Source organism: Salmo salar, chromosome ssa02, assembly GCF_905237065.1.
Source record: "Salmo salar chromosome ssa02, Ssal_v3.1, whole genome shotgun sequence".
Taxonomy (NCBI): Eukaryota; Metazoa; Chordata; class Actinopteri; order Salmoniformes; family Salmonidae; genus Salmo; species Salmo salar.
In genome coordinates, this window is record NC_059443.1 from 29,620,882 (window position 1) to 29,639,083 (window position 18,202).

The 18,202-nt window shown below is 43.9% G+C and overlaps 1 protein-coding gene across 25 annotated transcripts in view; it reads right to left on the minus strand.

The window, feature by feature from the left end:
• The window catches only part of LOC106579145 (E3 ubiquitin-protein ligase UBR5), a 51,017-nt gene that overhangs the window by 766 nt on the left and 32,049 nt on the right, over window positions 1-18,202 (minus strand). For 15 of the 25 annotated variants that reach the window (XM_045701854.1, XM_045701830.1, XM_045701861.1 and 12 more), the window contains 15 exons: window positions 11,981-12,153; window positions 8,882-9,016; window positions 8,319-8,533; window positions 7,927-8,098; window positions 7,068-7,452; window positions 6,820-6,907; window positions 4,680-4,824; window positions 2,794-2,924; window positions 2,466-2,526; window positions 1,877-2,058; window positions 1,628-1,712; window positions 1,361-1,516; window positions 920-1,033; window positions 410-593; window positions 50-135 (listed from right to left, as the gene is read on the minus strand). In XM_045701854.1, coding sequence (XP_045557810.1) covers window positions 50-135; window positions 410-593; window positions 920-1,033; window positions 1,361-1,516; window positions 1,628-1,712; window positions 1,877-2,058; window positions 2,466-2,526; window positions 2,794-2,924; window positions 4,680-4,824; window positions 6,820-6,907; window positions 7,068-7,452; window positions 7,927-8,098; window positions 8,319-8,533; window positions 8,882-9,016; window positions 11,981-12,153 — 2,312 coding nt within the window. The remainder of the gene's footprint in view (window positions 1-49; window positions 136-409; window positions 594-919; window positions 1,034-1,360; window positions 1,517-1,627; window positions 1,713-1,876; window positions 2,059-2,465; window positions 2,527-2,793; window positions 2,925-4,679; window positions 4,825-6,819; window positions 6,908-7,067; window positions 7,453-7,926; window positions 8,099-8,318; window positions 8,534-8,881; window positions 9,017-11,980; window positions 12,154-18,202) is intronic. The other 10 variants (XM_014158908.2, XM_045701859.1, XM_014158898.2 and 7 more) reach the window with 9 other exon arrangements.

Genomic DNA, 18,202 nt, shown 5'->3' on the forward strand with positions numbered 1-18,202 from the left:
TAAAAATTACAAACTGGGGCTGCATCAGGTAGTGAAAATAATTTCTTACCAGATCTTGCCTCTCAGTCATGCTCATCTTCTCCACGATGGACCAAAACCAGCGTTTGAACTGCAACAATTTATCAGCATTTTCCCCTGTTGAGATTCAGAGTGGGATAACACAAATAAGTGACTCAATCATGGAATAAAAACCATAAACTCAAACACATTTAAGTCATGTAAAAGTACAAATGTATTTTTGTTACAAGACTTCCAACTGCATAGCTAAAAGTGTTAGGGTGAGGATCAATAACCAAAGGAAAACTAAATACATCCAGGTTTTACAGTTCTAGGAGCAGGTCTCCCCATCCATATAATCTTATTCATTGTGATCAAAAAGGCAAAACTGATCCTACATCAGCACTCATACTCTGAGATTCTTTGTGAATACGGGCCAAGGTCTTTGTACCAGATTCATCATTGAAGGAAGTGAAGCTGATGAGCATCTGCACGTTGACCTCTCCACAGCCGTTGACCAGCAGCCTGAAGTCCTCAGCTGTCAAGTCCTCCAGGGCGTTCTTAGGAAGGACATCCAACAGACCCTTCCTCATCGCCTGAAAGAGACAAAACAGTATTAATATTAAATGTCATCTTTATATACAGTACACATCCATCCCCTTCTCATCAGCTGAGACAGAACAAGGTATTAATCTCACAAATTTACACTCTACAACATTGTCTCTGTACACATCTAGGCTTATCCCTACTCCAGCTTTAGACTGGTGTCCGATTTGCTGTTTTGGAAACTCCTATGAAATGCCAAAAACAAAAACAGATCTGGGACCAGGCTAACTTTAGACCTAACTCCATACAGAATGCCTCACTTGGTTCCCCTTATTATAGTGAATGTTAATTCACTTGTATACAGTGTACAACTCACATGAAGAGGTTGCTCAGCAACCACCAGCATCCTGTGTTCGGCGTACTTTCTCACGTATTCGTAAACGTTGAGAGGAGTCACAGGCATGTTGACCCCACCTGACAGCAGCTCCACCTGATATAGCCATGGACAGCAGACACCATGTCAATAATGTAATGCCATGTTTCATAACATTCTGTCACAATTAGACGGCAGAATAGAGGGCTTTTCAAAACAGTCAACTTCTGATAAATGCAAAACCTGGCAGTTTCAAATGTTTAATGTTGCATGCACAAGTACAGTGAAATGCCAGTTGTGACAGAGTGCATTAAAACCAGAGCATGCAGTCAGGCGATTGCAAAAATATAACGAAATGAAAAATCGGGACTGAAAACGTATCTTAAGTGCACTTCCTGAGTTGAGTTGACCGCATGTGAAATATTCTCCCTGTGAGTTCTTTACCTGTCCAGCCCCTTCCTCCTTACACAGGTCTATGGCGAAGGCCAGGTCCATGGCTGCAAACACAGCCTCCGCCTCTCCAGCCTGAGAGTGACGGATCAACTGTCGCAGGCTCTCGTACATTACCGGGTCAAAAAAGGCAAAGTCATGCCAATTCACCTGCTCACAGACACACATACTGATGAGAATTCTATCCGTGTACAAGTCCAGATGTAGCGGTTTCAATATTGCAGTGTACAACAGTGCCCATATAACAGTGGAAATCATTACCTTTCTGCCGAGCAGCACCTTGATGACATGTCTGTTCAAGGTAATTGGACAGAGCTCATTCTGCAGCAGACACAGCCCTAGTATTCTGGAGAAGAAGAAAAAGAGAGAACTTTTCAGGTAGGCTACATATAATTGTAATTTCGTTTTTTTATCCCTGAATACGAATAAATAGTGGCTGCACTCCAGATGGCCCCCTGTTCCCTATGGGTCCTGGTTGCACAATAAAGGGAATAGGACGCTAGGACTTACCTGCCGATGTTCCTGAAGCAGTTGAGCCTGGCCTCCGTGTTCTTGCCGGGCCGGGGAGAGTAGAAGCCTCTCTTCCCAGGCTGGTAGAACAGGGGAGCGTTGTCATCTCCGTCTTCAGGGTCGTCCAGCTCCATGTCCACCACACTACGGGTGGAGCCATGACGCTTACGGTTCTCCTGCTGCTACAACCAGGAAATTAGGAACTTTATTCGTAATTGACAATAATTGACACATTTTTGGTTATTACAGTGTAAAATTATTAAAATCAGTGCCACCCAGAAAAATGTAAGTGACTGGTCTTGAGAAAGGTTGCTAAGGCTGAAATGTTGACAAACAGTCCCCTATATCCTGTTACTATTAGAGCATAATATCAGTGGGTGATCATGAAGTGAATATTTCTATTATGTTATAGTAAACCTCTAAAAACAGCCACAGTCAGAATTCTAACCAGTAAGTTAATGTCATGAGGCTGAAGGCCACATTACTTTTATTCTTCATACAACTTTCTTACAGGCATGTCTAATGACTTGTGTTCCTGGACCACAGAGCTGAGGCATGCTGGGACCAGAGACAGAGAGCTGAAGCTTACCTGTGCTTTCTCAGGAGCCTCTAGGAGACCCAGGTCCAGTATGCTGTCAGCGCCATTTTCCCTGTGGAAGGAGAGAGGGGTTCTAGTCAGGTTATCCTTTATTTTTATCCAACCAGGTTGTCCTATTGAGGTAAAAAAAAAAAAAGCTTTCACAAGGGAGACCTGGCCAAGAGGGCATCCTTGAAATTGTGTATGGTGACGATGCATCCCAAATGGCACCTTTTTGCCTATTTAGCATAAAGGGGCTATGGTCAAAAAGTAACGCACTGAGCAGGGTGCTATTTTGAGAACAAAATGACAGAGTGGTGAATAGGACACTGTACTATACCTTCCATGTGCAATGAGCAGCTCCATGGCCTCCTCCACCCTGGCCCTGAGAGAGTCCTCACTGGCCAGGAGCAACAGCAGCTGGGCTGGGGAGAGCTCCAGCAGCATCCCTGTGATCTTACTGGCAAAGGCCTGGAGAGGAAGGAACAACACCAGTCAGTCAAATTCTGTAGACAGTCCTGAGGTTTTCACTTATTCACCACCCATCACATACAGTATTCCTTGTTGATTGTATATAGATAGATATTATAGATTAGATAATGAATGGATAATGCATTTATATACTGCTCCAAAAAATAAAGGGAACACTTAAACAACAATGTAACTCCAAGTCAATCACACTTCTGTGAAATCAAACTGTCCACTTAGGAAGCAACACTGATTGACAATAAATTTCATATGCAGTTGTGCAAATGGAATAGACAACAGGTGGAAATTATAGGCAATTAGCAAGACACCCCCAATAAAGGAGTGGTTCTGCAGGTGGTGACCACAGACCACTTCTCAGTTCCTATGCTTGCTGGCTGATGTTTTGGTCACTTTTGAATGCTGGCGGTGCTTTCACTCTAGTGGTAGCATGAGACGGAGTCTACAACCCACACAAGTGGCTCAGGTAGTGCAGCTCATCCAGGATGGCACATCAATGCGAGCTGTGGCAAGAAGGTTTGCTGTGTCTGTCAGCGTAGTGTCCAGAGCATGGAGGCGCTACCAGGAGACAGGCCAGTACATCAGGAGACGTGGAGGAGACCGTAGGAGGGCAACAACCCAGCAGCAGGACCGCTACCTCCGCCTTTGTGCAAGGAGGAGCAGGAGGAGCACTGCCAGAGCCCTGCAAAATGACCTCCAGCAGGCCACAAATGTGCATGTGTCTGCTCAAACGGTCAGAAACAGACTCCATGAGGGTGGTAGGAGGGCCCGACGTCCACAGGTGGGGGTTGTGCTTACAGCCCAACATCGTGCAGGACGTTTGGCATTTGCCAGAGAACACCAAGATTGGCAAATTCGCCACTGGCGCCCTGTGCTCTTCACAGATGAAAGCAGGTTCACACTGAGCACGTGACAGAGTCTGGAGACGCCGTGGAGAACGTTCTGCTGCCTGCAACATCCTCCAGCATGACCGGTTTGGCGGTGGGTCAGTCATGGTGTGGGGTGGCATTTCTTCGGGGGGCCGCACAGCCCTCCATGTGCTCGCCAGAGGTAGCCTGACTGCCATTAGGTACCGAGATGAGATCCTCAGACCCCTTGTGAGACCATATGCTGGTGCGGTTGGCCCTGGGTTCCTCCTAATGCAAGACCTCATGTGGCTGGAGTGTGTCAGCAGTTCCTGCAAGAGGAAGGCATTGATGCTATGGACTGGCCCGCCCGTTCCCCAGACCTGAATCCAAAGGAGCACATCTGGGACATCATGTCTCGCTCCATCCACCAACGCCACGTTGCACCACAGACTGTCCAGGAGTTGGCGGATGCTTTAGTCCAGGTCTGGGAGGAGATCCCTCAGGAGACCATCCGCCACCTCATCAGGAGCATGCCCAGGCGTTGTAGGGAGGTCATACAGGCACGTGGAGGCCACACACACTACTGAGCCTCATTTTGACTTGTTTTAAGGACATTACATCAAAGTTGGATCAGCCTGTAGTGTGGTTTTCCACTTTAATTTTGAGTGTGACTCCAAATCCAGACCTCCATGGGTTGATAAATTGGATTTCCATTGATTATTTTTGTGTGATTTTGTTGTCAGCACATTCAACTATGTAAAGAAAAAAGTATTTAATAAGATTATTTATTTCATTCAGATCTAGGATGTGTTTAAGTGTTGACTTTATTTTTTTGAGCAGTGTATATAAGATAATTTAATTCGAATTAGATTGTTGTAAAGCTGGTAGGTACCGGCTGCATAGCGTGGACGCGGGGGTACAGCCTCTCTCCCAGGGCCTGTCTGTGGGCAGGTAGGGGGTCAGGTTCGTCACTGGGGTTCCCCTCCGAGGCTGGCCTGAAGGGTCGGGTGTCAATGGACAGCTGTCTCCTCGAGTCCCTGGAACACACACAGAAGGGAAGGTTAGCTAGCGCCCTCAAACATTCTACACCATCGTGCCGACCCGAACCAAACTGGCCAGTGCAGGCCATTGTCTTACGCCAGATCAATGCTCGTCCCTCAACCGATCGGTCTTGTAGGACGTGGAACTCATCTATAAAACTAGATTTTGCTCAACACTAGTTCCTAATTCTGGCTACTACGGCAAACCATGCACCAGCTAACAGCCTAGTACAAGCTTGTTTGAATGGCCATATGGTAGCTAGTTTAACAGCTTGTTGATTAAGTTGTACAGAACCAAAGTTATGGGACTGCTCTCAGAAATCAGCATGTATGCAACAGACAGCTGCCATTGTGCCTCGCTACTTTGTAACATTTAGCCAACGTGATAACGTTGCAGAGTCACAGTCAGCTGTGCTGTATAACTCGGCGCACTAATCACAGCAGAACAAATATCATGAAAACTCATGTGCATAGCTAGAGTGAGTATTCAGCATTGAGTGTGTGAACTGGTGTTAGCTGTTAACTCGAAATGACAAGGTTCCAGTTTAACAAAGTTTACTATACCGTATGAACACACTACAAGGTAGCCATTCCACTCTAGGCTAGGTCCATCAACCACAAGACTCCCTGCGCAGGCACACCTTGACTGAGTGATAGCCCCGTAATAACAGAAATATAGGGATACTTAAAACATGAACTTAACATTAGCATCCCTGTCTTTTCATATGGATTGATTAGAAATGTTCGTACATAAATCATTTCATAAATATGGATTCTACCACCACAATACACCTTAGCTAGATATAGAATTAGGTAGTGAAGACATCCTCATTACTTAAAAAAAAAAAATTTTGCTACAGGTTTATCGTTTTTGGTAAGATTAACTGACTCTTGAGGATGAACAGGGTTTCAGTGGATGATGTCACCTTGGTAACATTTTCGAATGTTAGGACAGCATATTGTAACCGGACTTCTTTTTAGCTATCCATGAGTGTCTGCGAGTTCAGACAGATCAGTGCAGACGGCCGCCATGTTATCCAACGTGAGACAATGCAGTGCAGGCCAGAACCTATGGTGGATGCGTAACCAGGCCAGCTAGGTTTGGCTCGGCTCAGTAGGGTAATATTTTCAATCGGTGTAGTTGAGTAGAGAGATGTAGAAGGCTTTAGTTACAACTTTCAAACTATGTTGCATTTGTATTGCTTTGTGTAACACCACCAGCAACTGATAAGCAATGAATCTATAACGTGGTTGCATCCAGTTGCAAAAAAAATTATTATACTTTGTGCACTAGTTGCAAGCAACAGCCAATCAAAATGAATGCGTCGCACATGATCCATTTGAAGGTTCGGAACTCCGACCCAGTTGTCATGTCAACACAGCTGTCAGTGCTGCGGGAACCGTGATCAAGGTTGGTAGAAGAGACATTAGCCAAACGGGAGCTGTAAATAAATATTGGCATCATGGGAAGTCACAGTTAATGTACATGGTTTGGTAGTCAATGTCATTTTTGAAGTGAACCCAGACCTGTCAGACCAGTTTCAACTGAAATTGTCCAACATTAACTGCACTAGCTAACTTAGTTCATTGCTAGCTTGGTCATTTTGACTAGCTAGCTAGTGTACAGACAGCATTTTGTCCAAATCCATTCTTATACAACAACCATACGGTTCGATAAACAATAATTAGTAAAATCATGACGTAATGCAGCAGATGACATTAGGTGAGATACGACTTCTCAAACCATAATGACAATAGCAGCTTCAATTTGATTGGCTTTTGCACGCAATTTCAATCACGTTTGAGTTACTTCGTGTATCAGCAAAGTTGCTTGAGATGTCACTTGCAACCTCTAACTGCAACTAAATTTGCTTGAAAGTTGCTTTGTTTAACTCCAGCCTAACACATGAAGGTCAAATGTTTTCTGAAAGGCAACATGTCCTAATAACACACTACAACCACAGGGTTGGTGGGCAGGGAGGTTGGTCTCACCTGTCTCGGTCTCTCCTAGAGCCGGCTCGGAGCCCTCCACTCCTCCGCTCCCTCTCCCGGTCTCTGTTCCTCAGCCGCTGCATCAGATCTACACACAGAGGGAGACTTTAGGAAAGATATATCTCTGTTCTCTTCTGAAATTCCTCTTGCTTCCCCCAGAGTGGTGGTAGCAGCAAGTTGTCACAGCCACCATGTTAAACTGCCATTTGGGTTAAGTAATTAATAAATTGACGCTAGTAGTTTCATACTCAATGTCATACTTGAGTTGTAATCGTGATGACACGTACTGCTGGCCTGCATGCCCTTGCTGACGCTCTGCACACAGTCCAGGTTGGGCAGCTTGTCATTGGACAGGAAGGCCAGGGCGATGGCCGTGTAGAAGCTACGGGCCACGCCACTACCCTCGCCCGGCTCGTCCTTGAAGGTGACCTTGACGCGGTGCACAGCCATGGGTGTGGTGGTGCAGCGCCGGCCAAAGTGGGTGTTGAGCTGCCTCATGGTCTGCTGGATCAGCTGGTCACGGTCACGGTCCACCTCCAGGGCCAGGTCACGAGACTGGAGGTTACGGAGTTTCTCCATCTCCCGGCGGAACTTAGACTCCTTCACCTCAAAGCCCCCCAGCTCGGTCAGGATCTGGGGACGGGATCAGACAGGCAGGATTAAATGTCTGGTTAGATCGTCAACTGTTTTTAATGTTTAACAGATGTTTTTTAGTCCTGATCTCATCTTGGTAATTGTACTTTTCTTTATTACATGTTTGTCTGTCAAGATCTGGGGACAGAAAGCTGTAGTGACTTGTCTACCGTTCTAAAAGCGTACATTTGGATCCTGGATGCTGATTGGTTAATAGCTGTTAGTTATTCACGATAATCCACAGGTAAAGCCTGTTAACAGTTCCATTTGAATCATCAATGCGCTGTTCAACAGCCCAGCCAGGCAATTCATAAACTGTCTAGCCCATCATCTTGGTAATGGTATTTTTCTTTATTTTGTCTGTCTAGCTGTATATTTTTGTGGATTTCATTGTATTAATGGTTTGGGGCAGGGGAAATACTGTAAATATAATACAGTATAAGTGTTTAAACACCAATCCCTGAGTGTGCATACCGATCCAGGCTCTGCTCCAACGTCCTCCATGAAGACGCGTCCGAACAGCTCCAGAGACAGACGCCAGCGGCCCAGCAGCATGTCATGGGAGATCACCATCCCCATGAAACTACAGTGGGGTCTGGAGAGGACAGAGAGATGATATACTTCCTGGTTAATATTACAGTGGGGTCTGGAAAACACAGGAGAGGGCACAGAGATGTTAATACCAAAGATGGGAGCGTAAGGAACATTTACATATGCAGTTGTAAGACGCAAAGAGGGAGAACGTTTTAATTTATTTTCGTAACCCAACTATATTCATTGTTTCCGTACTGAAGCAAAAAGAGAGCGACCTGAGAAAGCAAACCTAGATGGGATTTTCATTTATTTACTAGCCACGTGTACCATACCTAAAGGAAGGGAGCGGGGGTCCATCGCTCTCAGTGAGGCCTATTTCAGCCAGGAGGCTGCTCTTCAGCTGGGCAGCTAGGTCGTGGGGTGAGGGGCCTGGCTTTGGAGCCACTAGCTCCTGGTCCATGGGCTGGTCCTCTCTGCCGCGCTGACTAGTTTCCATACTCATCACGTTCTTCAGGTTGGCTGAGTAGGACATCTTGGTGGGTAGGATCTGTAGGACACAACACAGCTGTGGTTGTGGTGAATGGTGCTATAATGAATGGGTTTTTTTTAATGATGGAAATGTACTGTGAAGACTGTGGCTCTGCTCCAATAATTTGATGCATCTTTCCTTCCATGAAGTACTAATCACTGATCTAACATGGATTGGCATTAGCAAGCTTTCCAGTTTCCATTGCATTGCTTTCACCAATCCAGCCATGTTAGACCAGTGATTCTTTCAAGAAAGGAGGGAAGGGGGGGGATGAGGGAAGGATGCATGTTGATTGAAGGGATGAGGGATAAAGGAAGGATGCATGATAAGCGTATTAGAGCAGGGCGGGCAGGTCGTTTTGTATACCTGAGAGGAGCCCATGTTAACCTCCAGGCAGCTGCGGTCCAGGGTGGCCTCGGCCAGGCCTTTGCTTGCTGTGTATGAGGACGAGTACAGGCCCTGACTAGGACGGCCAAACAGATCCTCCTTCCTTGCATTGGGCTGGGAGGTAGAAAAATGTAAAATAAGTTGCAGCGTCATATTATTGTAACAAACTAAAAACAGAGATTAACAACATATTGGTAGTGGTGGATTTATTGACTTCTAGTGTATATTGCACTGCTTGCCCCATAAAGGGTTAAGTAGGCAAAGAAGCTCTATAGCTGTGTTAACAATTACTGTCTGCATCAATTACACTGCATTAAGGATTATACAGAAGAGGCTGTTTTGGGAGCCCGTTAGGACTTCACCTGCACATGTCACTTTAATTAAACTTTAATTGAATTTCCCTCTTATATAGTAATCAATAAAATGTCATAATAAGGTGCAGAGTTTTAGATTTGCCTGCTGGGGGCCAAGGAGACTCCCAGTGCCGCTAAAACCATTGACAACTAATATCCGTTTAAGGGGTTGTTAAATAAATGTTAAAACTATTTGGTTGTAATATCTTAACCTCATGAAAAGCATAGTCAGAACTACACAGTTCAGATTATTCCACATTCAGCTCTGAGTTAAACAGCAAGTAACCATGCTTGTCATGATCAGTAAACATCAATTGGTCATGTCATTTCAGATATGTTGAGGCTACCCTGACGTCTCTCAATAACCTTTAGTTAGATATTTGAGTGAAAAGTGAACTAACTATATGTGATAAGTATGAGTGGTTTAGGTTCATTTCCCCATCCTTTGTGGGCTCTGCCTGTCAAGCAGCAGAGGGGCACATTTGCCGATGTAAGCCTATTGTTAGCTGATAATTTACATTTACGTCATTTAGCAGACGCTCTTATCCAGAGCGACTTACAAATTGGTGTGACGTTTACTTTGCAAGCTACAGGTAGAAACGTTGTACAGTTGGCTAAACATAGTGCTAAGTAGACCTTATGTACTTTTTTTCTCCAACCATCAGAGACCTACTTAGTGAAGTTAGCTAACATAAACCCTTTAACATTTTTTGGTGTTTAAAACTTATGGCTTGAATCCCGTTAGCGGGATCGATATGACGACAGCCAGTGAAAGTGCACGGCGGCAAATTCAAAACAAAAATCTCAATTAAAATGTCTCAAACATACAAGTATTAAACACCATTTTAAAGATAAGATTCTCCTTAATCTAACCAGTGTCCGATTTCAAAAAGGCTTTACGGCGAAAGCAAAACATTAGATTATGTTAGGACAGCACCTAAACAAGAAAAACCACAGCCCTTTTCCAAGCAAGGAGAGGCGTCAAAAAACAGAAAGTCAGCTAAAATTAATTACTAACCTTTGATGATCATCAGATGACACTCCCAGGACTCAATGTTACAAAATACATGCATGTTTTGTTCGATAAAGTTCATCTTTATATCCATAAACCCCATTTTACATTGGCGCGTGATGTTCAGAAAATGTATTCCCACCAAAACTCCCGTTGAATGAGCACATCAATTTACAAAAATACTCATAAAGCGTTGATAAAATTTACAACAGTTATTGAAAGAATTATAGACATACTACTCCTTAATGCAACCGCTGTGTCAGATTTTAAAATAGCTTTTCGGCAAAAGCACATTTTTCAATATTCTGAGTACAGAGCTCAACCATCAAAGCAAGCTATACAGATACTAGCAAAGTTCTGGAGTCAACTAAACTCAGAATTAGCATTATAAATCTTCCCTTACCTTTGCTGATCTTGGTCGGAATGCACTACCAGGACTCCTACTTCCACAAGAAATGTTATTTTTGTTCGAAATACTCCATATTTATGTCCAAATACCTCCGTTTTGTTCGTGCGTACAGATCACTATCCAAAGGCATAACGCGTGAGCGTAAAACAAGAGACAAAAAGTCAAATAGTTCCATTACCGTTCGTAGAAACGTGTCAAACGATGTTTACAATCAATCCGTAGAGTCTTTTTAACATAAAACGCCGATAATATTCCAACCGGACAATAGCGTATTCATTACAGAAGAAAAAGAAGGAGCGGCGCGCCAAACGTGCCCATGTAGTAAACAACTCACTGGTCCCAGGCAGTCCACTGATAGACTGAGCTCCTATTCTCTGCCCAGTAACAGGAGACGCATGAAACAAGTTTCTAAAGGCTGTTGACAGCCAATGGAAGCCTTAGGAAGTGCAAAATGACCCCACAGACACTGTAGTTTGAATAGGGATTAGATAGAACTACAACTTACTTCCTGGTTGGATTTTCTCAGGTTTTTGCCTGCCATATGAGTTCTGTTATACTCACAGACAACACTCTGAAGTTTCTAAAACTGTTTGAATGATTTCTATCCAAATCTACTAATAATATGCATATCTTAGTTTCTGGGAGTGAGTAGGAGGCAGTTTACTCTGGGCACGTCAGTCATCCAAGCGACTCAATACTGCCACCATCCATAAGTTAAATCGCAATTGCTGCTGACAAACATGATTTATGGACCCCGTCAAATTGGCTAGCCAATAACATGACATCAATATGGCTAGTTAACAAGCTCACTTTCAGGGGATAAACTAGAAGACTATATCCTAATATTGTTTAATTTGCTTGGCATCTATAGAGGTGACGACAGTAGTCCAAATGACAATTTGACGAGGACTTGCCGATGTCAAGCACTTTCCAAAAGCCGAACCTCTGATGAAGCAAGCCAAGTGACAGTTTGCTTAGCTAGCTAGATGTCAAATGATAGGTTACCCTCATGTATCTGAAAATACATGATCAATTGATGTTTACTGATCATGAAAAACATGCAGTTACTTGTTGTTTAACTCTGATAGAGCTAAATGTGGAATAATCAGAACTGTGTAGTTCTGACTATGCTCTTCAAGGTGATGATATTAAAACCAAATAGTTAACAATCCCTTAAAAACAGCATGTACTTGTCAATGGTTTTAGTGGAGCTGGGGGTCTCTTTGCCCCCCAGCAGCCAAATCTAACGCTCTGCACTATTGTGACGTTTTATTGATAACGACCTATGAAAGAAATGCACTAACCTGCAGGAGGTGAGGCTGGTCTGCCAGGGGGATGGCCTCCGCCAGGGGGACCTCGAAGGGGTTGGGGGGGATACAGCCCAGGAAGGTCATGGAGTCAGAGCGGCGGAAGAACGGGTGGTTCTGTCCCGTCTCAGCGGGGACCGGGTCATCCTCCTTATCCTGGAGCGTGGAACCTGAGAGGGAGAGAGGTCAGCACTGCTTCCCTGCATTTCTCCACACTGCAAAAGATCACTGGGAAAGACTGGCCAAAAAAAATATGTACATAGTTCAAACTGCCGCCTATCACCTATATCAGGGCTCTTCAACCCAGTTCCTGGAGAGCTACCGTCCTGCAGGTTCACGGCAACTGTAATCACACGCACCCGATTCTAATAATTAGCTGGTTGATAATCTGAATCAGGTTACTTAACTGGGGTTGGAGTGAAACCTATGAGGGTAGCTCTCCATGAACAGGTACGGAGAGCCATGACCTAAAGTGACGTGTTAAAGTATTTGCCCCCTTTTTGATATTCTCCATTTTTGCTACAGAATGTTATCAGAACTTCAACTAAAATCTAATATTAGATAAAAGGGAACCCGAGTTAACAAAACCAAAATGTATACTCATTTATTTAATTAACAAAGTGATGCAACACCCAATTCCTCTGTGTGGAAAAGTAATTGCCCCCTTACACTCAATAGCTGGTTGTGCCACCTTTAGCTGCAATGACTGCAACCAAATGCTTCCTGTAGTTGTTGATAAGTCACTCAACGCTGTGGAGGAATTTTGGCCCATTCTTGCATGCAGAACTGCTTTAGCTCAGCAACCTTTGTGGCTTCACGAACTGCTCATTTCAAGTCCTACCACAACATTGTCTCAATTAGGATTAGGTCTGGACTTTGACTAAGCCATTCCAAAACTAAAAATGTCGTTTTAACCATTTTCATGGAGGATAGTGTATTTTAGATCATTTTCTTGCTGCATGACCCAGATGCGCTTCAGCTTCAACACAGACGGATGGCCTGACATTCTTCTGTAAAATTCTGATACAGAGCAGAATTCATGGTTCCTTCCATTAAGGCAAGTCATCCAGGTCCTGAGGCAGCAAAGCATCCCCAAACCATCACACTACCACCACCACCACCACGCTTGATTGTTGGTATGAGGTTCTTACTGTGGAATGCAGTGTTTGGTTTTCACCAGACATAATGGGACCCATCTCATCCAAAAAGTGGACTCAAGTTAGCCAAAAAGCACCTGAAGAATGAAATTTCTATGGACAGATGAGTCAAAAGTATAACTTTTTGGATGACGTGGGTCCCATTACGCCTGCCGAAAACCAAACACTGCATTCCATAGTAAGACCTTTATCCAATGGTCAAGCATGTTTATTTTTTTTGTTGAACCCTTATTTTACCAGGTAAGTTGACTGAGAACACATTCTCATTTACAGCAACGACCTGGGAAATAGTTACAGGAGGGGGGGGGGTGAATGAGCCATAGAAAGCTGGGGATGATTAGGTGACCGTGATGGTATGATGGACAGATTGGGGAAATTAGCCAGGACCCTGAGATTTGTATTTATTATGGATCCCCATTAGCTGCTGCCAAAGCAGCAGCTACTCTTCCTGGGGTCCAGCTAAATTAAGGCAGTTTAAACAATTTAAAAAACATACAATACATTTATATTTCACAACACACTGTGTGCCCTCAGGCCCCTACTCCACCACTACAACATATCTACGGTACTAAATCCATGTGTCTGTATAGTGCGTACGTTATTGTGTATATACACATGCATGTGTCTATGCCAATGTTTGTGTTGCTTCACAGTCCCCGCTGTTCCATAAGGTGTTTTTTTTTAATCTAATTTGACTTCTTGCATCAGTTACTTGATGTGGAATAGAGTTCCATGTAGTCATGGCTTTATGTAGTACTGTGTGTCTCCCATAGACTGTTCTGGACTTGGACTGTAAAGGGCCCTCTTGTGGCATGTCTTGTGGGGTATGCATGGGTGTCCAAGCTGTGTGCCAGTAGTTTAGACAGCTCATAAATAAAAGTAGTGATGAAGTCAATCTCTCCTCCACTTTCAGCCAGGAGAAATTGACATGCATATTATTAATATTAGCTCTGTGTACATCCAAGGGCAAGCCATGCTGCCCTGGTCTGAGCCAATTGCAATTTATTTAAGTCCTTTTTTGTGGCACCTGACCACACGACTGAACAGTAGTCAAGGTGCGACAAAACTAGAGCCTGTAGAACCTGCCTTGTTGATAGTGTTAAGGCAAAGCATCACTTTATTATAGACAGACTTCTCTCCATCTTAGCTACTACTGCATCAATATGTTTTGACCATGACAGTTTACAATCTAGGGTTACTCCAAGCAGTTTAGTCATCTCAACTTGCTCAATTTCCACATTACAAGATTAAGTTGAGGATTAGAGTTTAGTGAGTGTTTTTTCCAAATACAATGCTTTTAGTTTTAGAAATATTTATGGCCAACTTATTCCTTGTCACCCACTCTGAAACTAACTGCAGTTCTTTGTTGAGTGTTGTAGTCATTTCAGTCACCATAGTAGCTGACGTGTATAGTGTTGAGTCATCCGCATACATAGACACTCTGGCTTTACTCAAAGTCAGTGGCATGTCGTTAGTAAAAATTGAAAAAATATTGGGGAAAAAGCAAGGGTCTAAACAGCTACCCTGGGGAATTCCTGATTCTAACTGGTTTATATTTGAGAGGCTTCCATTAAAGAACACCCTCTGTTCTGTTTGACAGGTAACTCTTTATCCACAATATAGCAGGGGGTGTAAAGCCATAAGTTTCTCTGGCAGCAGACTATGATCGATAATGTCAAAAGCTGCACCGAAGTCTAACAAGACAGGCCCCACAATCATCTTATAAATTTCTCTCAGCCAATTAGTAATTTGTAAGTGCTGTGCTTGTTGAGTGTCCTTCCCTATAAGCATGCTGAAATTCTGTTGTCAATTTGTTTGACCAGATACAATGCTAAGGGTTGGTAACAGGCTGATTCGTCGGCTATTTGAGCCAGTAAAGGGGGATTTACTATTATTGGGTAGCGGAATGACTTTAGCTTCTCTCCAGGCCTGAGGGCGCACGCTCTCTAGTAGGCTTAAATTAAAGATGTGTCAAGTAGGAGTGGCAATATCGTCTGCCATTATCCTCAGTAATTTTCTATCTAGATTATCAACAATGACAAGCCACCAGGGTCTGACAGACAATTTTTTCACCTCGTTCCACACGGACTTTACGGTATTCAAAAGTACAATTCTCTTCTTGTCTTTCATAATTTGGTCCGATATACTTGGATGTGTAGTGTCAGCGTTTGTTGCTGGCATGTCATCCCTAAGTTTGCTTATCTTGCCAATGAAAAAGTCATTCAAGTAATATCAGTAGGCTTTGTGATGAATGAGTCATCCGATTCAATGACTGAAGGAGCCGAGTAAGCTTCCCCCCCAAATTTCATTTAAGGTGCCCCAAAGCTTTTTACTATCGTTCTTTATCTTTGTTTCATAGTGAATTTAGTTTAGTCACATTTTCTTAAATTTGCAGTACGTTTGCCAATCAGTTGGACTGCCAGACTTTAATTGCCATACCTTTTGCCTCATCTCGCTCAACCATACAATTTCTCAATTCCTCATCAATCCAAGGGGATTTAAACAGTTTTTACAGTCATTTTCTTAATGTGCTTATTAGTAACTGGAATAAGTAGTTTCATAAATGCATCAAGTGCAGCGTCTGATTGCTCCTCATTACACACCACAGACCAGCAAATATTCTTTACATCAACAAAACTTATTGTATGACTTCATACACTTTATTAGGCCCAGCCTTTGGAATTTCAGTTTTCCTAGATATTGCTATTATATTGTGATCACTCCATTATATGGATTTGGATACTACTTTAAAGCACATATCTGCAGCATTAGTAAAGATGTGATCAATACATGATTTAATTCCTGTGCTGTTTGTAACTACCCTGGCAGGTTGACTGACAACCTGATCCAGGTTGCAGGCACTTGTTACAGTTCAAGGTTTTTTCCTGAGTGGGCAGCTTGATGATAGCAAGTCAATATTTAAATCACCCAGAATATATACACTTCTCTGTTGATATCACATATATTATCAAGCATTTCACATATCCAGATACTGACTGTTAGCACTTGGTGGTCTATAGCAGCTTCCCACAAGAATGGGCTTTAGGTGATGCAGATGAACCTGTAGCCATATTACTTCGACAGTATTTAACATTAGATCATCTCTAAGCTTTAGAGGAATGTGGTTCTGAATATAGATTGCAACATCGCCTCCGTTGGCTTTTCGGTAGATGTTATAACCATGTATTGCTACCGCTGTATCAAAGGTGTTATCTAAGTGAGTTTGAGATTGAATATGAATGTAATCTGTTACAAGCAAGTCATTGACTTCATGGACCTTGTTTCTTAGGCTACATATGTTAATATGGGCTATTTTTAAGCACTTTTCTGGGTTGCTTGATTGATAAGCTTCCCAGTAAAGCATTAAAAACAGAGGTAGACTTACTCATGTTATTTCCATTGGAGCGGATAGTGCAGGGTGAGCTGCATAAAGTGGTCTTCCTATTATTAACACCGCCTCAGTGCTAACAGTGTAACTCTGGTTTATAGGCTCATGACTACTGCTTACAATAGCTGTAGGATAAACGGATGCATTTGGTGCAATTAGGGGGTACATAAATTAAATTACTTGCATTGCGTTTGCCAATGCCCCTAAGATCATGTACATTTGATGCAGCATTATGACGACTCATTGTCACAATGGTAGGGATTAACTGAGCTGGTCTTGGATCATTTACCAGTCATTGTTTTAACACAGCCTTGAAATGCGTGGACAGTCCAGGAGCCAAGATGATTTGGATGGACTCCGTCATTCTTGTAGAGTATCTTCTGTTTCCAGAAGGTGTCAAAGTTAACAATAAAAGTGACTCCAGCAGAGCTACAGTAGTCCTTTAGCCAGATGTGTAATGCCAGCAGTCTGCTGAATCTTTCACACGATGGCACTGGACCTGAAGTTATTGGTCGTGTTTTGGAGTCCTTTAATGCTAAAATCAGTTCTTTAAAATCCAATTTCAAATGTTCCGAGCTAGCCCTCCTGATGTCGTTTGACCCCACATGGACTATGACAGTGTCAGCTCTGGGCATCTGTGGTAGAACAGACGGAAGCAGCCTTATGTCCTGTACTTGTGCTCCTGGCTAGCACAGGGTTTTTGCCTTGGGGACCGAGATGTTTCTTACCATAGAGCTGCCTATGATGACAGCTGGTGATGTTGAATGGGCCGGTCTCTCAGGCAGCGTCACTGTCTGGTGAGGCTGGGAGCTCCGAGGATCTGAACCTGAGGTAGAAGCCACCGGAGAGGGAGACAGAACTGAGGACGAAGACGCAGGTACCTCCGGATCCGATCTTGTTTGAGAAGCCACCAAGGACCAAGGTGCCGGAACCTCTGGATCCAGGGCGGCAAAGCTGTTTTTGGTCCGTGTCAGTTCCAGGTTCAACATCTCCATGAGACCCTCGTTGCCAGAGAACGCCTTCTTCGACTTCCACGCCAAGTGACGTACCTCCATGGATGGTTGGGTCGAGATCAGCTCCGTTCCCCAGGGAAGGGGGTAACCCGTCGGGGATGGAACCCTGCCTAGCACCAGCCAGTCGGCTGTGGAGAGCCAACACGGCGGCAAAACTTCCACCAGACCAGAGTGCCGTCCAGCTACTGGGGTGGAAGGAAAAAGTAGGTGGCCGTGGGTTCCCCAGCAGCTTATGTAGGTTTGCTACTTGCTTGTTAAGAGTAGCTACTTCACTCCTGTAGTCCTCCGCAAGCAAGCAGTTGCTACATTGAAAGTCAGCGTGGTCCACATTGCCCCGTAACAAAGCAAAGTAAACACAGCTCCTGTAACGCTGGAAACTTTCAATAGTGGCCTCCATTTGAGAACGCCGAGCCAGCTAGGCTTTCGTGTCTCTCCCCCTATACGGAATCTTGCAGGATCCCGGGAGAGATAGCAGCGCTCACAAAAATGTAGCCCAACAGAGCCGCAGGCTTTTAAACCGAGGTCTTTACTTCAGGTTTCAGCGTTCGACAGCGTTCAACAACATACGTCGGTTTCTGATGACGTGCTGTTGCTACATGACACCCCTACTCTTACAATAAATGCCATGGGATCTTTAGTAACCAGAGTCAGGACACCCATT